A 24,158-nucleotide genomic window follows, 5' to 3' on the forward strand; every position below is an offset into this window, starting at 1 on the left:
AACGTCAGACTTTACCCTACTTCACGCCGACCACCGCAAGTTGGTGGAGTCAGTCGTCGAGCAGCGCCAGTCGCTCCAGGAGTTGCAGCCGGTGGTGCATCAACATACATCGGCGCTCCAAGACGTCCTCAATAGGGTCCATGTGCCTGAGGATCGCATGGAAGATGCGGAAGGGCGCTCCCGGCGCAACAATGTTCGCGTGGTCGGGCTTCCGGAAGGCGAAGAAGTGAAGGACCCGGAGCGCTCCACAGAATCCTGGCTGAGAGACCTCCTGCCTCCGGAGGTATTGTCCTCCCACTTTGTCGTGGAAAGAGCGCACAGGGTGCCGGCGCAGAAGCCTCGACCTGGAGCCCGACCTCGCCCGTTCCTCTTCAAATTACTCAACTATCGTGATCGGGATGTGGTGCTGCGCGAAACAAGGAAGCTGGACAATCTGACGTGGAGAATAGCCGGGTGATGTTTTTCACTGATTACACGGCAACAGTGCAGAGACGGAGGAGCACATACCTGGCGTTGAAAAAGCAGCTATGGGAACTGGGACTGCCATATTCCTTGCTGTTCCCCTCTCGACTTCGAGTGATCTCCAAGGAAGGGGCCCGCTTCTTCGACACGCCGTCAGATGTATGGGACTGATTGGAGGAAACGGGAAAATGGAAGGGCACCCGACCTGGAAACACAGAGGGGGATGGTGAGTGGCAAGTGCAAAGGTCGAGAAGGCGCAGGAAACGAGGCGCCCGACGTGGCCAGAGCGTCGGCCCAGCAGCACCCAGCCTGGAGAACATGCGGCGTGAGCGGCAGGAAGCACTCAAAGCCGTTGTGAATCTGAGAGCAGCGCAGGATGCGGGCCGACTGACCTCGCAGACACGCAGTGAGCCAGACATGAGTGGCCCATCATCCCCATCAACTGTGCTCTCTGAAGACACGGTCATGCCTGTGGTAACACCTCAAACTGCTGATCTCCTTATGTAGTGTGCACTGCAGCGAGCAAACTAAGAGACTCACCCCTGACTCGGCACCTGCTTGGGAGGTGCTACCCATTTTACTGCTGCACGTACTGCTGAGATAGGTTGGCTTTTCTCCATATATGCTAGCACTGCTGCGGAGTGTTACAGGGCTGCTGGATGGAAGATATAGCTCCTGGTCTGAAGCTAGCAGGCGCTGCGCGTTTGTCTCAATAGCGGGCTCCCCTGCCCAGCCGTGGGTTCTAGATACTCCGCAACACCTCCCACGCACTCAGGCGAACTAAGTTATGGTGGCAGAGTAATGAGATAGATGGCAGCGCACGTCCCCAGACAGCAGACACGCTGAGTTAAACCCACTCTTGCGAGGTGGATCTGTATGCCCCGCCTGGGACTCGCCCTTCTTGTTCTATTGTTTGTGTTCGTTCACATGTTTCAAATGCGGCCCACTGACCTCCCTTTCCTCGCTGGTGCTCATAAGGCCCCCCGTGGGGCGCTCCCATGCTCCCGTGCGCGAACTAACCAGACACATGACGCACACTAACATAGTGACCTGGAATATTCGAGGTATGCACACCCCGTCCCGTCGTTATTCCGTGTTCTCCTACCTACAACGCCATGGGGTGGGGGTTGCCCTTCTCCAGGAGAAGCACATGACATTGGTTGAGTTAGACAAACTGCGCAGGCGTTGGAGGGGACAGATATTCGGTACAACCTTCTCTGGCCATGCACGCGGCACACTGATTTGGGTAAGGGCGGGTGTCCCCTTCAAATGTATGGAAGCGCTGGTAGACCCTACAGGCCGGTATACCCTAGTGCGGGGCGCTTAAATGGTCAGGAACTCCTGCTGGGATCCCTTTATGCCCCGAACACAGATCAGTCCGCCTACTTAGAGAGCCTGAATCACATTCTTCACCCATACGCTGGACTCCCCTGGATTGTTGGCGGGGAATTTAACATGGTGCTAGACACCCATTTGGACAGGTCTTTTCCACCCCTCCGAGCCGCGACAGTACCGTCCACAGCGCAAGCGTTCAGGGATTGGCTGCACATTGGGGGGTGTGTGACCTCTGGCGCGAGCAACACCCCACAGATAGAATCTACTCCTACTACTCCCCAGTTCACGATTTTCACGTCCGCTTGGATCGAATATTAGGCACCCAGGCGCTACTTCCGCTTCTAGCCCAGACAGAGTACTTCGGACGAACACACTCAGATCACAATCCCCTATGGTTCAAGATCAGCTGGGAGGCCGATCGACCGCCTGTGCACACGTGGCGGCTGCAACCTGCTGCGCTTGAAGACGCTGAGTTCCGATCCTCGTTGGGTATGGCCATATTAGCTTATTTCGAGGCCAACGCAGAGACAGCGAGCAGCGCACTGGTGGAGTGGGAGGCGCATAAGGCAGCTATCCGCGGGCATTGCATGGGGGCCACATGGAACATACGTAAAACACTGATGGCCTCTTTGACAAGACTGGAGTTGGAACTCCTCCGGTACAAAAGGAAGGGCGAGGGGATGGGTGAGCATGCGCGTACGCTCAACGCCCAGCATGCTAAACATGCAGCGCTTATGGAGCAGCTGCGATGCCACAACTATGTGGCACACACGGCCAGGACACACGCCAGAGCGGATAGAGCTGGCCGGCTGCTTGTCTGGCTGCTACAGAGCGATGGGCGCGGAGTCCCCATAGGAGCGCTGTGTACGGTGGGAGGGGAAATGGTATACATGCAACGGGAGATCCATCGTTCTCTGACGGACCATTATAAACAACTGTACAAATCTCGCGGCACGGGCCCACGACAAGCGCTGGATGTGTTCCTGGATGCAGTCGCCTTGCCTATGGTGTCTGAGGAGTACGGAGACTCACTGAACGCCCTGCTCACATTAGAGGAGGTGGGCGATGCAATCAGGGAAATGGCGACTGGCAAAACCCCTGGGCCGGATGGCCTGCCCGCCGAATACTATAAGGCGAACCTGGACATTCTGGCGCCCCTACTCCTTCAGCTGTACAACACCGCCATTGGCGAAGGCTCGTTCCCCCATCCATGCGCGAAGCGTTCCTGGTCTCCCTACCCAAACCGGACAGAGACCTCACGGCTCTAGGATCATACCGACCACTGGCAATGCTCAACACGGACTATAAAATCTTCGCGAAAATCCTCGCGGAACGGCTTGCGACAGTGGTCCCCCATCTAGTGCACCCTGATCAAAATGGGTTTGTGCCGGCGAGATCCACATCCCTGAATCTTAGGAGGTTCTTTTGGGTGGCGGCTGAAGCGGCAAAGGAGTGGTCTCGGGCGGGGTGCCTGATAATAGACTTTGAAAAAGCCTTTGATTGCCTGGAGTGGGGGTACTTAGCTGCGGTGCTCTCGCGCTATGACCTTGGCGTGAGTTTCCTGCAGATGGTTCAGCTCTTCTACACGAACCCTGTGGTCAGGGTGGGACTGGGTCCATACATTTCTGAGCCGGTGGCGGTGGGCCGAGGCACTCGTCAGGGTTGTCCCCTGTACCCGCTGTTGTTCGCGCTGGCTGTGGAACCGTTGGCGACGGCCATGCAGCAGTCTCTGGGTGCGTGAATACCCCTGGGAGACGCGACTCACCAGGTCTCGCTTTACGCGGACGACCTGCTGGTGTTCGTCAAAGATGTGGCGTGCATCCCGGAGACCCTGGCCCACTTGCTGGAGCAATTTGCGGTTGTCTCAGGGCTCAGAGCGAACGCGGTCAAATCCGGTCTCTATGCCTTCAATGCGGAGGTCGGGTACTGCCTCGGCGGCACGAGGGTCCAATGGAAGGCCGACACCTTCAAGTATCTGGGAATCCAGATCTACAGGCAGCCAGCTGATCTTTTTTAAGGCAATCTGGGTAAGGCGGTGGCAGCGCTTGGGTCCCAGACACATTTTTGGACCTCCCTTCCGCTTACCACAAAGGGTCGGGTGGCCCTTGCCAAAATGATTATGCTCCCCCGACTCCTGTAATATTTTGTTAACCTGCCTATTTATGTCTCGTCGCTTCATGCAATGTTGCGGGATTTCATCTGGGGCACGTCCCGGCACCGGCTGGCTCTTGCAAAGCTGTTCCTGCCAACGGAGAATGGCGGGCTGGCCGCTCCCTGTTTCGAGCACTACTACCTAGCCACGCAGCTACAATGGATTGCTCGCTGGTTGGCGGACAGTGGTAGAGAGGATACCGCCACAGCGGAGCCGCCGTATTCACTGCAGAGACTCACTAGGCTTTTTCATCCCTTGGAGGCGCCCGCTAGACCCACCCCGCTGCTGCTGGCAGTAGCGTACAACTGTTACCACAGAGCCCTCTTCCTTACCCGACGGGTCCTCGCATATACGCCCGCGGTGCCTCTGGAGGCTTTTCTTGGCGGAGACGGAGTCCTCGTGCGGCCGATGCTAGAACGCTGGAAAGAGGCGGATAACCAGACGTTAGGAGACCTCTTCAGGGACGGTACGCTGGTGGCGTATGAGACACTGGTTACAGAAGATGGACTCCCACCTGGGGGGTTCCTGCTGCACTGCGCCATAGTGGCAAAAATGACGGCCCAGTGGGGGGACATGTCCTTGGAACCTGCACAGCACTTAACTATACAATACTTGCACGTCATGGGGAGGGGTAGGCATTAGGTCCGGTGGTTTGCGGGGTCATTAAGTATACACACAGGGATTAGCTTTGGCCTGTTAAGGGATAAATGGTAGCGTGACTTGGACAGGCAATTGTCGGATAAGGAGTGGGAAAGAGTTCTTAAAAGTCCAGTGCGCATCCCCAGAAATCTGCGCTTCCGCCAGATACAACTCTATGTTGTCCACAGAGCCTATCTCACGCCAGCGCTTATTAACAGATATTTCCATCGCGCGGATGCGTCCTGTCCCAGATGCGGAGAGTTAGATGCGGGGATCCTCCATCTTTTGTGGAGCTGCCCCAAGCTGGGCTCCTACTGGAGTGTAATCGGCGAGCTGATCCGCAAGTGTACTGGGCGCATTATACCCCTTGACTGGCCGGAATACATTCTGCATCAATTCAAGAGGCCGCCTAAAGATAAAGCCTCATCCCGATTCCTGGACCTAGGGATGGTGGTGGATACGCGCCTGCTCACGAGGCGCTGGAAGGCGAGTGACCCGCCAAGTGTGCAGGCGTGGACCTCCTTCTTTCAGGCGTGGGCCCGGGCAGAGTGGGCGGCCCTCTGCAGGGAAGAAACAGTGGGGCTCCATACGGAACCAATGGCGGAGCGTTGGGAAGGCATATATAATCCACATTTGTAAAGCGCACAATCACCCATTAGGGTCTCTAGGCGCTGGGGGCCGTCGGGAAGATTAAGCAAGCTATTGCCCAGAGTCACATGGTGCTGGGCCAATCTGCCGCCGGTGCCAGGGATCAAACCATGATCCCCAGCTTCCGGAGTCAGTCACCCTGGCCGCGGCGCCACACCTCCTCCTCCTCAGAGTCTTGAGGCCGGCGGGCGTGGCTGAAGACGCGGGAGGGGTAGAAGGCTAAACGGCGCCCTTTGGGAGTGGGGTATGCAGTGGAATGATCTCCTGTTTAGCCGCTCAGATGAACACTGTCCCTCTCTACCAGAGATATACAGGCCCCGGGTGCAGGTCTAGTAGTGGCTTGGATGGGTGCGCGCGGGGGGGTTGAGGGGGGGAGCTGCTGGGGGGAGGAGAGGACTATGAGGTATCAGTGCTATTGATCAAGCCGCTACTGTTTCTTTTGCGTTTTCTTTACTGTTGGTTCACAGTTGTTGTATAAATGTCAATGATGTGCACAAACCTGGTGTGGGGAAGATCCACCCTCTATTATGCTAACATACACCAGCTTAGCGTGTGGACAGTCACGGCCCTGCCATGAGGCGGCTACCCGACAACTTATGTTTTGCCAGTAATGGGCGGGAAAATTCACTTCTTATTTTCATCAGAGACTAGAATGCCTACATGTATGGTGTACTGCCTCTTAATGAACATCTGACATGCCCGCTTACTGTGCAGATACCGTTGAACTGTCACAAAATGCTAATAAACAGATTTGACAAAAAAAAATGGCTTGCTTGGACGGCAGGTTTTAATAATTTTTAACGTATATTTAATAAATAAACAACTGTTGTGCTCATCTCTAATAAAATAGACAAACAGCACTAGAAACCATGGTCTCAATTTAAGCACTGAATGTAGCCATGATAAACACAAGTAACTCATCCATTCCTGATCTTCCTATGCATTCTATAATATGATATGTAGTTATGTATTTATAATGACAAAATCAAAGTGTTAAATACCATAATTCAAAATATAGAACTATGACTCCAGGTGCTTACTACCTATGATTGACCTTTTTCAAGGTGAGAGAGCTAAGGCGTTATTGCTTGCAATGAATTGTTCAACCCAGAGACTGTTAAATCACAGGCACTGTTTATTATGTTTGTAAATTATATTATGCAATAAGTATTTTCCTTGTGAGTTGCCGGGGAGTGAAGTGGGTTAATATGTATTCATTAGACTGGAATTGTGTTTTCAAGAATATTCTTTCAAGCGTATGTTTTATTTTTTTACAGAAGCTATTGGCTGCTGGCAACTTCAATTTTGACTGTATTTAATGTTCTCATCACCCCTTTTGGAGTCGCCTTCTTTCCTGATTATGTGCTACTGAGCGCTGATTGGATCGGATTCAGTATTTGTAGTGATGTTGTATTTTTATTGGATATAATTCTGAATTTTTTCACTTCATTTATGAAAGATAATAAACAGGTAAGAGCACAAATTTCTGTTTTATTTTGATGAAAGTGCCGAATATCTGAAGAGGCTGGCTGCTTTCTCACAGTTTAACATACTGGCATGGCCAATTTGTAGATGCCATTATTTATGATCTGTAGCCTATATGTTTGTTATGGCACTTTAATGAGAGATAGCTGTGGCTGCTCCATACAGTTTCAAAATGAATATATGTAAATTGTATTTTATTTAAATAACAAAGTCTGTGTGCATTATAATTTGTGCCGATTTCCAACTCACAATCTTCAATATTTCGTGTGGTAATGTAATTCCGATTTATCAGCATAAAATAAATACAGACCCGGTTAACAAAATGGATGCTTATGGCAAGGGAATTCTCTGTCATGGGATCTTTAATGATGTAATACCCCTGCTTTATGTGGGTTTCTGGAACACTCTGTAAAATATGTACTATTTTTATGTAGAAAGGTCTCTATGAGTAAATACATTTTAAACATCTATCGTTAGAGAATACTTATTCAATTGAGTTCGATTTGTTTAGTTAAAAGTTAGCCAATTATCGAGAAAATGCAACTATTCTAAAAGTGTTTGCCTCCGTGAGCCTCCTTATTTCCTTTTGTTGAGAAAAATAATTAGGGGAATTAGGGAAAGGAAGCAAGATAGGCAGCAGAGTAATGAAGCTGTAAAAGTTACAATGCCAATCTAACTGACATAATGAAGTACCGGGTTATTTAGAACCCAGCGGTGCCAGGGGACACACCCGAAGACTTCGGATTCTCCTGTCTCAGACTACAGAAACACAGAAACTTCTTGGTGACGTCAAAGATCAGATTTATTGGCTGCAGCCAGTAACAGGTATCCTAGAAGTACAACACGGTGTATGTTCTCAGGAGACTGCTCAAACTTACAAAGCAAGTCGTCCCTTTTATACCAAATAATATGCTTCAGGCAAACATTCCTTATTTACAGTTGACCATTCACATATTTTTAAGACAAAGCAAATGCAGCATCATTATGACAAGCTCATTTTTCAGTTTGTCCAGCCCATAACCCATTATTAGTCAAACCCACCATTCTTCATCAGGTAGATCGAACGGACCCCTAATAAAAACGGGCACCTCCTCATCGTAAACAGGTCATAAAGAAAGAAGCAGAGACAGGTGTGAGTAAGATAAGACATAGCTGTGTGCAATAAAAGTTTTATGGTGTCTTGTGTTTTAATCAGTAATCTTGATCAGCTACTGGGAAAGGAACTGGCTTAACAAGTTTGGCTGCAGGCTAGAGGGTCGCTCGCTCAGGTCATTCTGAAGTCAGCTAAAGTGTACGTGTGCTTGGAGACTCGTTCGGCCACTGTCATCGGCCTATGTGAGGGCAACCACAAAATGGCTGCCGTACACAAAATGGAACCCGAGGGTTCAGAACGGAAACTCTGATTTCACGGTGATCTCGTCACTCGAATATGACAAAAATACCCGTATACCTTACACTCGCCATTTTCGGTCTCATGTTACCAAAATCGTCATGATACAACGACTTTTATTAAACGGGTCAGTACCTCAGACCCTCCTTTTGCCCTTACATAGGCAATAACCTAAACCCATGTCAGTCTGAGTCCAGGTCTATACTCATCAGGTCATCCAGATGTTGCTGTAGCATCATCCTATTATTTAGCACGTCTCTTGATACAGGTTTCCTTACACACGATGTAGCACAGAGGCCACATGTAGCAGGAGCACACTGCACGCACAGACAGAACAGGAAAAGAATGGCTAAGATCATCCCAATGACCATCAGAATCTTCCATCCCCATGTGGATAACAGTTCCCAGAACCATCCCATCAACGACCAATCCCCTTCATCCACATGTATAGATTCAGAGATTTTATGTAGTTTGGAAATGGCCTGGTACACTGTCGGAGCATTATCTGGAATGAAAACACAGCAACTTGATTGGATCACTTTACATACCCCACCTTGGTCTGCAAGTATGACATCTAACGCAACTCTGTTCTGGAGTGTCATAAGACGATCCGACTGGAGCTCAGCAGTCAAGTTACTAAGGGCACCGGCAGTTTCAACTACGGTGGACTCAACCACCCTCGTCAATTGCTGTATGTTCCTGCTGTTAACCATAGGTCCCCAAAATGGCAGAAAACCCTTCAAGAAGTCACTCAATTCTTGTCCTGCAGTATCTTCCTTACTGAAGACACCTCTAACTACCCTTGTCTTGTGGTAATCTGCCGCAGCGGTGTAGGTGGGAGGCAACAGGAACGAAACAAAACATGTGCCCGAGAAGTCAGGGGGCAACCACGTGTATGCTCTATCATAACAGATGAAATAGGAACCCTTAGCTGCTAGGAACGATGGGGAAGTCCGGGACGCAAAAACATACGTCTCAGTGCAGATACTTTTTCCTAACTGAGCTCTTGGATTCTTGCCATTACCTTGCAGACATAGATGACCCTGATGGGGTACAATCCACATCGGGGAGGATCTTTTTGCTCGCTGGTTCTCACTCAGACTCGCTCCATATCCAGTCAAGTTCCATCCAATATACGCTAGTGTCTCATCTTTCGGGATAAGCCTCATAGGAACTAGCTCCCTTTATCATGTCGACTATTCCCTTGACTAGAGCACTATTCTTTGGATTATCCTTCACAGAACATAGGGGGTGGACTTCACGAGCATAGATGAACATCGTTCTGTATGCCCATACAGAACCATTGTAGCTGAATGGCAGGACCAGATAAGGGATACCTTTATCAGTAGTATGAGGCATAAGACCACACACCCAACAGTTAGTCGTGTTCACTACTAATTGGTGTTGGTGTAGAAGCTGAACGAAGGAGTTATTGATAAACTCTAATCTTCTAACGGACTCATGTTCAGGTGGAGGGTGAAAAGAATGCGAGGAAACAGTAGAAGGAGGTATGGGCTGTGTGGTGGGTGCAAACGTCACTCGAAAAGAGAATACAGCATATCCTATTAAAAACATCATTACACTAGGCAACATGAAAATGCATAATATCAAAAACTTTTTCTAGTCATCATTGTACGCATTTTGACTCTGAAATTCATCTTTTTGGCAGGTCTCTCCATCTCGAAAAACTCCATCCTCTAACCTTGCTGCTCGCGGAGGTAGGGTGTTCCGTGCTAAGGAATGCGTCTGTCAGTCCAGGGAACGCCCTAGGACCAACCAGAACCGTCGACCTTGTGCCTTCGGCTTGCACTCCAGAGACTTGACGCCGCGTCCCTACAGCTGAACCCGGATGGCGGTTCGAAAAACAAAAATCGGTCAAAACAGTTTCTCGGATGGGGGAGCTGAACTTTTTTTTTTTTTTTAAAACAGTAAAAATAAATTTTATTTGTCCATTGTTCTTGGTCTCAAATTATAACGTCTTTTTCCAGATAACGTCTGGTGTTGGAATAGGAGTTCAGGCCCGGTAGTGTCCAATCGAACTGACGGTGGCACGGCTTCTTGTAGAAGATCGTAGCTTTCGCGCTCAGACTTTGTCCCGATTAAACGTGCATCGCTGAAAGGCAGAAAACGAGGCACAGTCTCAGAATCTGCAATACCCTCCTGGACCCACCGGTCGTACGGCAGAGGCAAAGGGACGCTCTTACAGTGTATGCCGTGGATCCAGTTCTTTTTTCCTTGCACTCGCACTGCAGATCTTGTGGACAAAAGTACCAAGTATGGGCCAATCCAGCGAGGTTGATCGTTCTTTGTCCGCTGGAAGTTTTTGATCAAAACCCATGAACCAGGATCGATGACGTGTCCTGGATCTTAAGATGCCTGAGGCAGAATATCGTGAACCTGTTGGTGTAAAACACGCAATTTAGCCGTCAAATCATACAAGTAGTCGAGCAGTACAGGGTGTTCAATCTCGCTGAATTTCGTCGGCCTCGGCACTCCCCATATGTTGGCCGGGCAACCAAATACAATCTCATATGGACTAAGTCCCACTCGTGAATGTACAGTCATTCTTGTCGATAAAAGTGCTAATGGCAACGCATCAGGCCATTTAAGACCAGAGCTCGCTTGTATCTTGGCCAGTTTTAGTTTAAGAGTGCCATTATAGCACTCTACTAGTCCAGCTGATTGGAGGTGATTTGCAGCATGAAACTTCTGGCGGATTCCTAGCCCTTCACACACTCTCTTCATCACTTGACCCACAAATTCACTCCCATTATCACTCCAAACCATTCTCGGCAAACCAAACCTAGGGAAGAACTCTTTGAGAAGGGCTTTCACTGTGGACAAGGCAGTATTATCTTTTAGGGGATATGCTTCTACCCATCTCGAAAAGGCACAAACAACAACGAGTACGTATTTCAAGTTGTTGCACCTCTCCATGTGGATGAAATCTAGCTGCAAAACCTCGAACGGATACGTTGGAGGCGCAAAATGACCAGCTGGAGTTGGAGTTCCCCTACCAGGGTTGTATTTCAGACAAACCATACAAGTTTTAACCACATTCTCTGCACACTTGGGAATTTCAGCATTTTGCCATACTGGAGCCAACAACTTACAGATCCCTTTCACACTGATGTGAGCCATTCCATGCACCATCGTAACTACTGCAAGCACGTACGCATCGGGTAACAACCATCGCTGATGCTCTGACCACTCAACCCAACAACCATTCCCATCCAATTTACCCGTACTCTCTCTCCACACACTCAATTCTTTCTCTGTAGCTTCAGCTTGGATAGACTTCACACTCTCTATCGTATCTTCACACATTCCAACGTCACCAATCCATCTTGCAGGGCCCGCAACATACATTCGACTCATCACATCTCTTGCCGTTTCATTCGCAACTTCATCAGCAAACGCATTACCGCGACCAACGTCGTCAGTAACCTTCTTATGTGCACTGCATTTCACAATCGCAACTTGCAACGGCAAAGTAAGTGACTCAAGGAGCTCATTTACCAACTGACCATGCTGAATCTTAGTTCCATGAGACGTGAGGAACCCACGTTCCTTCCACAATCGTCCAAAACTATGAGCCACACCAAACGCATACTGGCTGTCAGTATATATGGTTACTTTCATTCCTTTTAATAATACACACGCTCTCGTAAGTGCAATCAACTCTGCTGCTTCAGCGGAATTATGTGGTATACGTGCAGCTTCAACAATCGTATGCCAAGTCGTAACAGCATATGCCGCAGTCGTATCTCCATTCGGAAGTTTGAAGCACGAACCATCCACCCATAAGGTACCATCACACTTCACAAGAGGAGTGTCCCTAAGATCTACTCTCCCTTTCGTTTCCTCTTCTGTCCTGAGAAAACAATCATGTTGTTCAGAAACATCTGTCTTTGCTACAATCGGTAACAACGTAGCTGGATTCAGCGTGTTGCATCTCTTTATGTGCACATGGCTCGCTAAAAGTGTCAGCTCATAACCTGACAATCGAGCACTAGTTAAGTGCTGTGTCTTGGTCCTATTTAGCAAAGTGTCCACTGCATGTGGAACCATTACAATCAACGTATTATTCATCACCAAACCAGCAGACTGTCGAATAGAAACAGCTGCTGCCGCTGTAGCTCTCAGACAACTCGGCAACGCTCTAGCTACCGGATCCAAAGTCGACGAGAAATACGCACATGGACGCTGCTTGTCCCCAAAAGATTGTGTCAACACTGACAACGCACATCCTTCTTTCTCGTGGACATACAGTGTAAAGGGCTTGCTGTAGTCGGGCGTACCCAACACAGGAGCCGAACACAATGCATCACGCAATTCGGAAAAACTTTTCTGACACTCTTCGGACCACGGAAAGGGATTTGGTGTATCTTTACAAGTCAATGCCACCAAAGGTTTGGCCAGTAGGGAAAAATTCGGTATCCATTGTCTGCAATATGACGTGATACCCAAGAAGGCACGCACTTCTCTCTGTGTAACTGGCACACTCATTTTTGCAATTGCTTGAATTCGTTCTGGGGTCAATCTTCTTCCCTCCTTCGATTAGAAATGACCTAAGTAGGTCACTTCTTGTCAACAATACTGTAATTTTGAAAGAGACACTTTATGATGCAAATTAGACAAATGACGTAACAACGACAAGGTGGCTTCTTTACAAATCTCCTCAGTATCTGCAGCGATTAACAAATCGTCGACGTACTGAATAAGAGCAGCACCATCAGGTAGAACAATAGTATCAAGTTGTGTTTTCAAAGCCTGACTATAGATTGACGGACTCTCACAATAGCCTTGAGGAGCGCGCTTGAACCGGAAGCTTCGACCTCCTAGAGAGAAACCAAAAATATCCTTACTCCCCTCGGCAATTGGGATGCTGAAGAAGGCATTCTTCAAATCAATCACTGAAAACCAAGTGGCGGAAGCTGGAATCATAGTTAGTAAGGCAGTGATATCAGGAACAACAGGAAATTGTGGCACAACGATTTTATTCACCTTTCTAAGATCGATCACAAACCTGTAAACGGGTGGCTGAGAAGGGTCAGTGCGTTTCAAGACAGGTAAAACAGGGCTATTGCAAACATTACCTCTCGTTTCTTCAATCACATCTTTCTCAATCAAATCATAAATGATCGCTAGCAACGCCTTTTCACCTTCATTAGAGATCTTGTATTGGGGAATGCGTGGCATTTTAACGTTCGCTTTCAACGTCACAACATATGGCGGTATTTCTAAAAGACCCACATCATTAGGACCAGTAGCCCACAGAATATCAGGAAGAGATGACAATTCTGCCGGAAGTTTATCCTTCGACAAATACATCGGGGAGACCACTTTCTTACCCAATGTGAGTTGTACTCCTGAAGGAGAACAATACAATGTTGCATACAATCTTTTCAACAGATCCAATCCTAACAAGTTCTCACCACAACCTGTCGTCAGAATAAGGGGTGCTTCGAATTCACAAGGTCCAACAGACAGAGACATAGGACTAGAAATCGGGTTCCTAACCGGGGCGCCAGAAAAACCTACTGAAACATTCGTCTCGCCAGACAAAGGTGCGCCAGGGAGTTTAGAGTGCATAATAGAACTCTTCGTAGCACCAGTATCCAACAGAAACGGCTCTGACACACCTGATGTAATCACCTCAACATAAGGGCCACTCTGATCTACTGGAACTGAAACAACTCCCTCTCTTTGTCTATGGCTGTCCTAGCAATCGTCACCTTCCATATTCCCGCCTTCTGCATAGTAGTCGTCAGCATAGTACTGAGTCGTCCTACCAGACGCGTTATTCTGCTGATCAAAACTATTCATTGAATTTTGAGGAGGAAAGGAACGTGCATTTTGGGGGAACCCTCCACGTCCTCTACCTCTAGGAGTTTGTGGAACACCTCGACCTCTTGCGCTAGAAACACCATTCATACGCTGTAACAACACAGGGCAGCTACTTTTAAAATGACCCTCTTCTTTGCAGTATGCACACTGATTAGGGCCTACAGGAAAACGTGGTTGAGAAGACTCGAACCTTTGCAAGTTTCTCTGAAATTGCTGAGGTTGCTGATAGTCACGCTGGTTACTACGGGGCGGATACGCTTGCTGTAATAGAACCTTTGTTTTTAACTCTTTAGTTTTCTTGTCTGCTCTGTCCTTCTCATCCTTATCCCTATTTTTGTAGTATTGTGCAGTAGCCAATATCTGTGCTGAAGAGGAAACGGCCCAAGACCTCTCTGAATCTTTCAATTTCTTACACAACTCGGGAAGCAAATTGTGCACAAATTTGTCAACGAACAACCGTTGACCGCCTTCTGTACTCATGTCTTGACCACTGTGGTCGATAAACGTCTCTTCAAACCTAGTGAAGAAATCAGACACAGTTTCCTCTTTCTTCTGCTTACACGCAGAAAATTTGTCCCAGTTTACTCGCATAGCAGGCATTAAAGTCTTCATGTAAGTAACGATCCTACCAGGAAGTTCTGCAACTAAAGGCTCAGGTTTAGCACCGCCTACTTGTCTGTCATTTGCCGCACTAATATTAGCCCATGTGTCCCCTAACTCCTGCGCATGATCCGTGTGACGAATCAAACCCCACAAAGGCTGCGGGACCACATTTCCAAACAACATGTCTATATCAGCTAAATTCATAACACATGAGTCTGCAGTCTGTGATAATTCCTTATAATACCCTGCAGGACTTCAGCTCGCTTCCATGGAACATGTACCCAAACACGCTGAAAATGAGGCTGAACAGGTGGATTAGCGGTTAGATCCCCCTCTTTCCAGACGGGGGAACTTCTCTCATTGGATATTGTCACGCCTTTCTCCTAACAGAGGGATCAGGTTCAAACAACGATCGAGAAATAGCCTCATTCCTAAATTACAACAATGTCGCAACTGCTCTCTCAACATCGGAACCCACAATCGTGCCTTTCGCAAACTCGAACCGTACACGACACAACTCAGGTGGATTGGGTTCCAAATCACGATCCTCCAATTCTTCAAAAAGAAAAACACACATTTTATTAAAAACATATCTCTGTTTCGGTGCTTCCCATTGGCGGAAGACATCCATAACAGACTCTAACTCATATCTTGTACGGTCGGTAACCCATCTATGCGCCAAGTGATCCATTACTGCCTTCTCTCTAGAATCAGGCAGTTGGCTACGCAACTGTTTATGCTCTGAAGTGGGGGTCGTGTCTAATGACCCAAAGAAAGGAGACAAAAGACTAGTAACAGTGTACGTCATTCTCTGTCGGACAGAAGGAGAGGTCGACAAGAGAACAGGAGGAAAGACAGAATGAGACAAAGCAGACGCGGAGGCAGTATCAGAAGGAACATCGGAAAAGGTAGCCAATACAGGGGGCAGAGTCGTAGGAAGTAAAGGCAGAGCAGGTAGCAAAGTCGGCGGCCCTTGAGGAGGCTGCGCCATAGCAGTAGGAGCCAACTGAAGGGGAGCTGGCGGTTGTGGAAGAACCTGGGGCAAAACAACCGGAGGTTCTACAACTACAGGTTGCGGAGGTGCCATGGCACTCTGCGCATAAGGGGGTGGCGAGCCCAACAAATGTGACATTAAAGGATCTTTCTCAAGTTCCTTTGCTGCATCTTGCTGAAGAAGCGGCAAAACTGGATAGCATTTATCAATCACCATTTTACATTGCCTGTGCAACTGCTCACTCGCTTGTTCTTCTTCATCATCTTTATACTGCATAGCAGCTTGCATTATCGAGATACCCTTTTCTCTTTTATTCCTCTTTGCTAATTTAATTTCTTTTTGTTTGGCTTCCTTTCGCCATAGGCGGAAAGAGTCAAACATCGCCGGCCGGGCTTTCTTCTTAAAAAGTCTAACCTCTAGGTTATCTAAAACTTCCGTGTCAAAACTACCATATCGGGGCCATTGTAGGACACCGTCCTTCTTTGTGTAAAGAATCCATACTTCGTTATATGCGATGGGGCCCACGCCATGCTTCACATAGAGCTCATAGGTTGGAGTTCCAATTGGAGGAACCGGACACGAGTCCTCCAATCGGGAATCCTTATTATAACCACAACAAAACAAATTTCCAAGTCTTCTAAGACCAGGCATCTTTGCTCACTAGCCTAGCTTCAAACTTCAAAAGATTATCAAAAACGATAGTCTCGTGAATACACGAGTCCCTCGGCTTTGGTACTTGCAAGTTCCAAATCAAAGATCCCAAGGGGATACCCAAAAACTAAGGACTGGGAGGCGCTCCACTCATACTTAACTGAGGTATCGATGACGTCACCAGAAGACTCGTCTATCGTCTCGCTCTACAAATCATCAAAGGGTCCAAGACAGGGTGATAGTCAGGGCAGCAGTCCTTCGTAGCCGTCGGAAAGGGGGGACCCTCGCAGCAAAGACTTTCGGACCATGACGACAAACAGTGGTCGATGAAGTGGTTGGCCTTCCTCCAGAATTTTCACATGAAGCTCCTCACGAACCTCTGGCTTGGACCGGTACCGCTGAAATCGCCCCACGTTGGGCACCAAATGAAGTACCGGGTTATTTAGAACCCAGCGGTGCCAGGGGACACACCCGAAGACTGCGGATTCTCCTGTCTCAGACTACAGAAACACAGAAACTTCTTGGTGACGTCAAAGATCAGATTTTTTGGCTGCAGCCAGTAACAGGTATCCTAGAAGTACAACACGGTGTATGTTCTCAGGAGACTGCTCAAACTTACAAAGCAAGTCGTCCCTTTTATACCAAATAATATGCTTCAGGCAAACATGCCTTATTTACAGTTGACCATTCACATATTTTTACGACAAAGCAAATGCAGCATCATGATGACAAGCTCATTTTTCAGTTCGTCCAGCCCATAACCCATTATTAGTCAAACCCACCATTCTTCATCAGGTAGATCGAACGAACCCCTAATAAAAACGGGCACCTCCTCATCGTAAACAGGTCATAAAGAAAGAAGCAGAGACAGGTGTGAGTAAGATAAGACATAGCTGTGTGCAATAAAAGGTTTATGGTGTCTTGTGTTTTGATCAGTAATCCTGATCAGCTACTGGGAAAGGACGTGTGCTTGGAGACTCGTTCGGCCACTGTCATCGGCCTATGTGAGGGCAACCACAAAATGGCTGCCGTACACAAAATGGAACCCGAGGGTTCAGAACGGAAACTCTGATTTCACGGTGATCTCGTCACTCGAATATGACGAAAATACCCGTATACCTTACACTCGCCATTTTCGGTCTCATGTTATCAAAATCGTCATGATACAACGACTTTTATGAAACGGGTTCAGAATTTCAGTACCTCAGTTGCCCCACCCTTGTCCTATGATGTGATCCAGCTCCTGGTCAATACCTGATCAGGGATCAATACTCAATTCATACATTTACAGTGACCCATTCACATTCACTCAGAACCCCTGATGCACTGGTGTCAATTTGTTTCGTTCTATGATCTTTCTCCTTTTTTTTTCAGAACAAAATTTTATTGTTTTATTGAAAGAGTGCAAAGAAAAGGCGCAGCTCTCCGGGCACCGGGGAAACTGCGCACATATGAGCAACAATTATAGATAGGCAATCCATACAATAATGTAGAGCAGAGTAACAACCCCGAGTCCCCCCCTCCCAAACTCCCACCAGCTCCCCCAACCCGGGTCCCACCCTAACCCTCTGCACAGTGTCAACTTAGTCCTAAACATTATCCATGTAAGCAATAGTCTGTGTACTCCGTTTCACCCTGGATCTAAACACACATGTCCTGCATCAACATATAATTGCACCGGCGGTTCCAGCCACAGTCCTCTGTAGTCTGCCCATCTCTTCCATATTTTATAATGTTTTCTGGGGCATTCCCTAGCCTCGAAGACTGGGCGTTCCAGTCCCACATAGAAATCGAGGCCCTTCTTCCATACTCCGATCTTTCTCCTTTTTGAATCATGTAAAGCGTCTTTATATACCTATTCATTTAAATAATCAACTTTTATTCTACTTAGTCGATGTACAAATTAGTTGAATAGTTGATAATAATGATTATCATACCTTAATTAACCCTACAGTTGAGTAAATAACCACAGACACTTGGTAAAATTTAGTTTGCTTAATCTTAGTAAATGGCAGTTTGCTCAAATGCCTTCAGTCACAAATGTAAATAATGTAAACCACGAAGGATGAGATTCATATTAGCAACATAAATGAAATTCAGCTCATCAGACTAACTCAATGACATATTGCATGAAAGAGTGGATAGTTTAAGAGACAGAAGTTTCAGCAAAATAGTATGCAAAAACTGAATAATACCTGAAGGAAGAAATAGATGTGGAGACAAAAGTTTCATCAAAATAATACTTTCAATAAGTCAAATGGAGAGGATAGGTGGAGAGACAAAAGATTTTAGGAATAAAATACATTTCAATAATTTGCACAAATGAAACAGAGACAGAAATACAAACCTATTGGCTAAGGTACACACGGCTGGTACAGTGAAACTGCCAATGGCTCAATGCATGCACAGTCCTGGCGAGGACAGCGCATGCGCAGGCTCCCGTGCATGCGCAGTTTGCAGATGAAGCCACGATGAGCAAAGGATGCGGCCGCAGTAAGGTTAGTTTTATTTAAGTTTAATTTTAGGCTTTTACATATAACTTAATAAGGCGGGCGGGAGGCGGGCGGGCACCCAACTTCTGTTCCGCCCCCGAAGGTGCGGGAATTTGCCGCACATTTCCGCCTTCTTTGCGCAAGGGCAAATCTCCGCACATTCCGTGGGCGAAACGGAGATGTCCACCCACCCCTAGTAATATGCACATAAACGTTAACATCAAGACACTACATAAGCAAGCTTTAATACATCTACATTTTAGACTGGATTTTTGACCTTTAGTCACTTCTGCTTTAGTCATTTTGTACTCTAAATAATACACATCTATTCCTATGAAGGCTAATGAAAATTCAGGACAAAAAGTATATCGGTGCAATCTTTACACCTACTAGCTTTCTTCTTTACCCCCTTCTTTCAATTATTCTCTTTTGTTTTTTTGAGTCATTTCAGTTTTTCTTTAGTAAGCAAATTTTCACCAATCTCTAGTTCTCAAAAATTCTTTTAAGGTGGTCTCAACTCTCTCATATAAAAACAGTCCTTTTCTTCACTTGGATCAAAGCTTTCAATTTCTTCCAGAAACACGTAGGTCCATTCTGGTGCCTTGTATCTTCTGCTTGGGATTCTCACTCTCTTGTTTTTCTTTTCGTACTAGCTCTTCTCCTGATTCTTCTTGTTCTGCTTGACTTGAGACCTCATTACTTTGTTCTGGCCTTCTTCTTGACTTTCTTCTCACTACGGTGTATTTCAGTCTTTTCACCCCACCTGGCCAATTATCACCTTTTCGGGGTTTCTTGGTTTGAACTACTTTTTCTCCTTCTGTGTCTGGTTCATAAGTTCTTTTATTTGGCCTTTCTTTGAGTTGTTCTTCCTGATTTACAACAACCTTTGGTACTTCTGTCTCAACAGTAACTTCTCTTTCAACCATGAAATCACCTCCTTCTGGTTCAACAGCAATTTCACTGGTTTCTTGTTCAGCTGTGAACTCGCTTGGCTCTTGACTAGCAGTGAACTCACTTTCGTCTGGTTCAACAGCAGCCCTTTGAGAACTAGTATTTGGTGTCCACTTTCCTTGACTTGTGCTTGGCTGTTCATCGTCTGGTTGATTATTAGAATCTGTTACTCTAGATTCATCAGCTTCACACACTTTAACCACTGGTTTTTGTTCTTCTCTTGCCAGTTGCTGTTCTTCTTGTCGTTCAGGTGGAACTAGGGCTCGTTTGGTGTGGTTCGCGTGGATCAAATTTGGCAAACTACCACACTTCACTGTCGTTGTTGTCACCAGTATGACTTGAAATGGCCCATGCCACCTGGGTTCTAAACTTCCTTACCTGCTTCTTGACATAGACCCATTTGCCTGGACTCAGATCATGAGCTTTTTTTGGCTGTGTCGTAGTGGCATCTTCTCCAACATGGTGAAACACAGAACGTACCAGGTCAGCCAGTCCTCTACAATAATTGAGTATCAGATCATCAGACAAACTCATCATTTTGTTGGCTGGTATGTGTGCTTGTCTCATTGCTCTTCCCATGAGGATCTTGTGGACTCAATCCCGTCTTTTTGTCAGAAATGCTTCTTAGACTCATCAGTACAAGGGGTAAAGTGTCAGGCCATTTCTGTGATGTGGATGCACACACCTTCCCTAACCTAGATTTTATTGTGCCATTGAGTTGCTCAACCACTCCAGATGCTTCGGGTCAAGAGGCACAATGCAGATTCTGCTCAATTTGAAATGCTGCACAAATTAGCCAAATTATCTCATTACTAAAATGGGTTCCTCTATCTGTTTCTAAAGTGACTGGAATTCCGAATCTAGGAATTAGTTCTTTCAAAAGCAGTTTTGCCACGGTAAGGCTGTCATTTCTTCTTGTGGGAAAGACTTCTACTCAGCGAGAAAACAAACTGACAATGACAATGACATACTTCAACCCATTGCATGGGGGAAGTTCAATAAAATCAAGTTGGAGTCGGGAAACGGTGCTCCTGTTCTCCCAATTTGTCCCCAACTAACAACTGTCTAGCTGGACTTTGGGTTATACCATGACTGTTTGAAGAGTGAGAGTAAAGAATTTGGTAGCACTGATCTCCCATCATGAAAGACCCATAGTTCATCTTCTGCTCTTTTGCTGTAGCCTGTTCTGTTCAGTCTTTCCTTTTCCTCATCACTTGCCTCTTCTTGCATTTGTCTAACTTCCTCCCAAGTTTCAAATGTTGCTGTAAACAAAAGATGGCAATCGGTATTTCCTCATTCAATTGATCTGTTTAAAGCCATTGAATTTTGTGCTCAGAAACGTGCGATTTGGTCTGCATATCTGTTGCCCTTAGTTACATGATCATCTCCTGATTTATGTGCTAAACATTTGACCACTGCAATTCTTTTGGGCAGTTGTAAAGCATCCAATAATTCCTTTACAGTTGTCCCATTACGGATAGGAGAACCTGAAGAATACAGAAATCCCCTCTGCATCCATAGCTGCCCAAAATCATGGACAACCCCAAATCCGTATTTGCTATCAGTAAATATGGTTACTTTCAGACTTCTGGAAATTTAGCATGCTCTAATTAGAGCTATCAGCTCTGCAATTTGGGCTGAATTTTTCCATTTTTAGACAGGATGCTTCAAGAACTACTTCTATTGTACAAACAGCATATGCAGTACATAGTTCACCTTTCCCATTTCTCAGACATGACCCATCCACAAATATCTCACAGTCAGATTCTTCTAATGGAGCAACCTCTATGTCTGGCCTGGGCGTGGTACACAGTTCTGTCACATCCATACAGTATTTTTTTTTTAACACATTTTTTTTATTGAAAGATAGCACATCAAAAAAATGCATTCAGATCATAGAATAATCGTAAACATCATCCTACCCCCAGACTAGTACACAGTTAACGACCATAGGCATCGGCGAAGTTTGTATACACATTACTCCTGTGCTCCTAGCCATTAAAGTGGCAGTGTAACCAAATGCAACAGGTCCAACTGAAATCCCCCGAAAGCCCTCCCCCCAACCACTATTCCCTACTCCAACTATAATCTCTCCATCGTCGCCCCCCCCTCCCCCCCCTCAACACACCCCACCCCCCTCCCCCCTAGGCGTGTCGTGGTGCATCCCCATTGGGCTTGAAAGGGGTTGATTGCTTTAATCCTATCCCGCCATGGGCCCAGTAGATACTATGTGGTAAGAGGTATCTCACTGCCCAGTGTGGGGCATCGGTGGGCAACCAATTAGCGCTCGGCTACTTGGGTTCATCTGGACCTTCTATGGTTGGTGTGTCCCAGGGCTATGTGCAGGGGTCCCTCCATCCTCGTCTGCAGGGAGTGTGAGTTCCATGACCAATCTGTCCCAGGCTCTTGCCCTCTCTAATGCCTGTTCATTGCCTGTTCCATGCGCCATTTGCAGTCGGACCTCCCCCTCACATCGGGCCCACTTACTAAGTTCCTGCTTCCATTTTTCTACATTGGGGCCTTTGTTCGCCTTCCACTGAGAAGTTATGGCTCTTTTAGCTAAGAGGAAGCCCAGATCAATAAATTTACTAGTGATTTTGTTTTTTAAAGTGTGGGAAAACCAATGAAGGATGCAGTGGGCCATAGTGGGTTGTATGTCCCTCTCAGTAATGTCCCTCAACAGTGCCGTCACCCCCTGCCAAAAGGAATCGAGCTCCGGACACGCCCACACCATGTGTTTAAAATCGGCGTCCTCTTGTGTGCATCTTGGACAGGCCGTGGACTGGGCTGGAAAGTATTTATGTAATCGGGCTGGTGTTAGGTAAGCTCTATGTAGGATGTGAAAATGCACCAGCTGGAACCGCGCATTACGCGTACTCTTCCAAGCTCTCTCCACTATCCCCCCCCACGCCGGCTCAGGTATATCCATCTCTATGTCCGCTTCCCATTTCGTCTTCAAAGCTACCAGTGGTGTTAGAGCTTCGTGGGTCATGCGCCTATATAAACAGGAGACCCCCTTGACTGTGCCCATAGCGACCACAACGTACTGGCAGGCCATAGAGGTGGACGGTTCAGTCAAGCCCGTTTTCCAGTGATATCTAATCGCTGTCGTGAGCGCAGCATGGACCAGGAAATCTCCCCCGGGCAGTTCAAAATGATCTTTGAGGGCATCAAATGGCAGCAGGTTACCGTCCTCGTATAGGTCTCCTATGGTCGCTAAACCCTGTTGCTCCCAGTCGTCCAATTTCCGCCAGGTCCCTCCGTGTGGCAGTGCTCTGCACAATTTTAATGGGATATCAGGCGCATAGGGGATCGCTATACCCCCTCGTCTGAGATATCTGTGCCAACATTTACGTGCTGTGGCAAACTCCTGAGTGAGCTGCATATCGCCAAGCGGGAGACGCAGCACTATACTAGACAGCACCAGCAAGGGGCCCGTCGGTTCCCCCGCCTCTCCCTCTTCCCTAGTGGCCCTCGCCACCCATTGCGTGAGCTATTGGAGCTGGGCAGCTAGGTAGTATGCCTCATAGTCTGGGACCACAAGTCCCCCCTCTGCTCGGGGTCTCATGAGCGTCCCAAGCGCCACCCTGCGCCTGCCTGTACCCCACAGAAAGGAACTGATCAATCCCCGAAGTCTCCGAAAGTAGCTCGCCAGAATCCAGATCGGGAGAGTCCTAAAGAAGTAGAGCAAGCGCGGCAGGGTCACCATTTTGAGTAGTGCCACACGCCCCGCTACCGATAAAGGGAGGGTGCTCCAGAACTCAAAATTAGCTTTCCCCTTCCCCACATTTCCTTCTAGTATATGGCACATCCATACAGTCATGATCAGCTTCCTCCTTTACCTCTTCACAGTGAGTGTTTGGCAACAGAGTTGCCGGGTTCACAGTAGTGCACCTTACCACAGTCACATTCTTAGCACCCAGAATCACTCTTTCATACTTAGTCTGCTGACTAGAAGTAAGATACTGCGTACAAGTACGTGTCAAAAGAATCTCATTAGAATGTGGCATATACACCGTGACTGTGTATCCCATTACAATTGGTTCACTTTGTTTGAGACTCATACAAATAGCTGCTACTGCTTTCAAACATCCAGGCAATGCTGTAGCCACTGAACCAAAAGTCCCAGAAAATATGCTACTGGACGTCGTGCCATTCCATGTTTATGGGTTATGACTGAGAGTGCACACCCATCCCTCGCCTAACAGTACAACGCAACTTCCTTATTATAATCTGGCATTCCCAAAGCAGGTGCATGACACAGACTTCTTCTCAATTTTACAAAAGCTTCCATACTTTCATCATCCAGAACAATCGGATCTTTCACATCCTTTCGTGTTAACCTCTGTATAGGTTTTGCAATTAGTGAGAAACCACTGATCCATTGTCTGCAAAATCCAACCATTCCCAAAAACATTTGCACTTCCTTTTGTGTTGTGGTTGAACTCATCTGTTTGATCACTTTTATTCTTTCTGGGGGCACTTTTCTAACTCCTTTCTCTATTT

At 47.1% G+C, this 24,158-nt stretch overlaps 1 protein-coding gene across 6 annotated transcripts in view; it reads left to right on the forward strand.

The window, feature by feature from the left end:
- Positions 1–24,158, forward strand: part of LOC144761611 (potassium/sodium hyperpolarization-activated cyclic nucleotide-gated channel 1-like) — a 1,852,618-nt gene that overhangs the window by 114,294 nt on the left and 1,714,166 nt on the right. For all 6 annotated transcript variants that reach the window (XR_013595810.1, XR_013595808.1, XR_013595809.1 and 3 more), the window contains exon 2: positions 6,514–6,706. Coding sequence is in view for 3 of the 6 variants with exons in the window: in XM_078646912.1 (XP_078503038.1) it covers positions 6,514–6,706 (193 nt within the window). In the remaining 3 variants the exon portion in view is untranslated. The remainder of the gene's footprint in view (positions 1–6,513; positions 6,707–24,158) is intronic.

This window comes from Lissotriton helveticus, chromosome 6 (assembly GCF_964261635.1).
Source record: "Lissotriton helveticus chromosome 6, aLisHel1.1, whole genome shotgun sequence".
In the NCBI taxonomy this organism is placed as follows: Eukaryota; Metazoa; Chordata; class Amphibia; order Caudata; family Salamandridae; genus Lissotriton; species Lissotriton helveticus.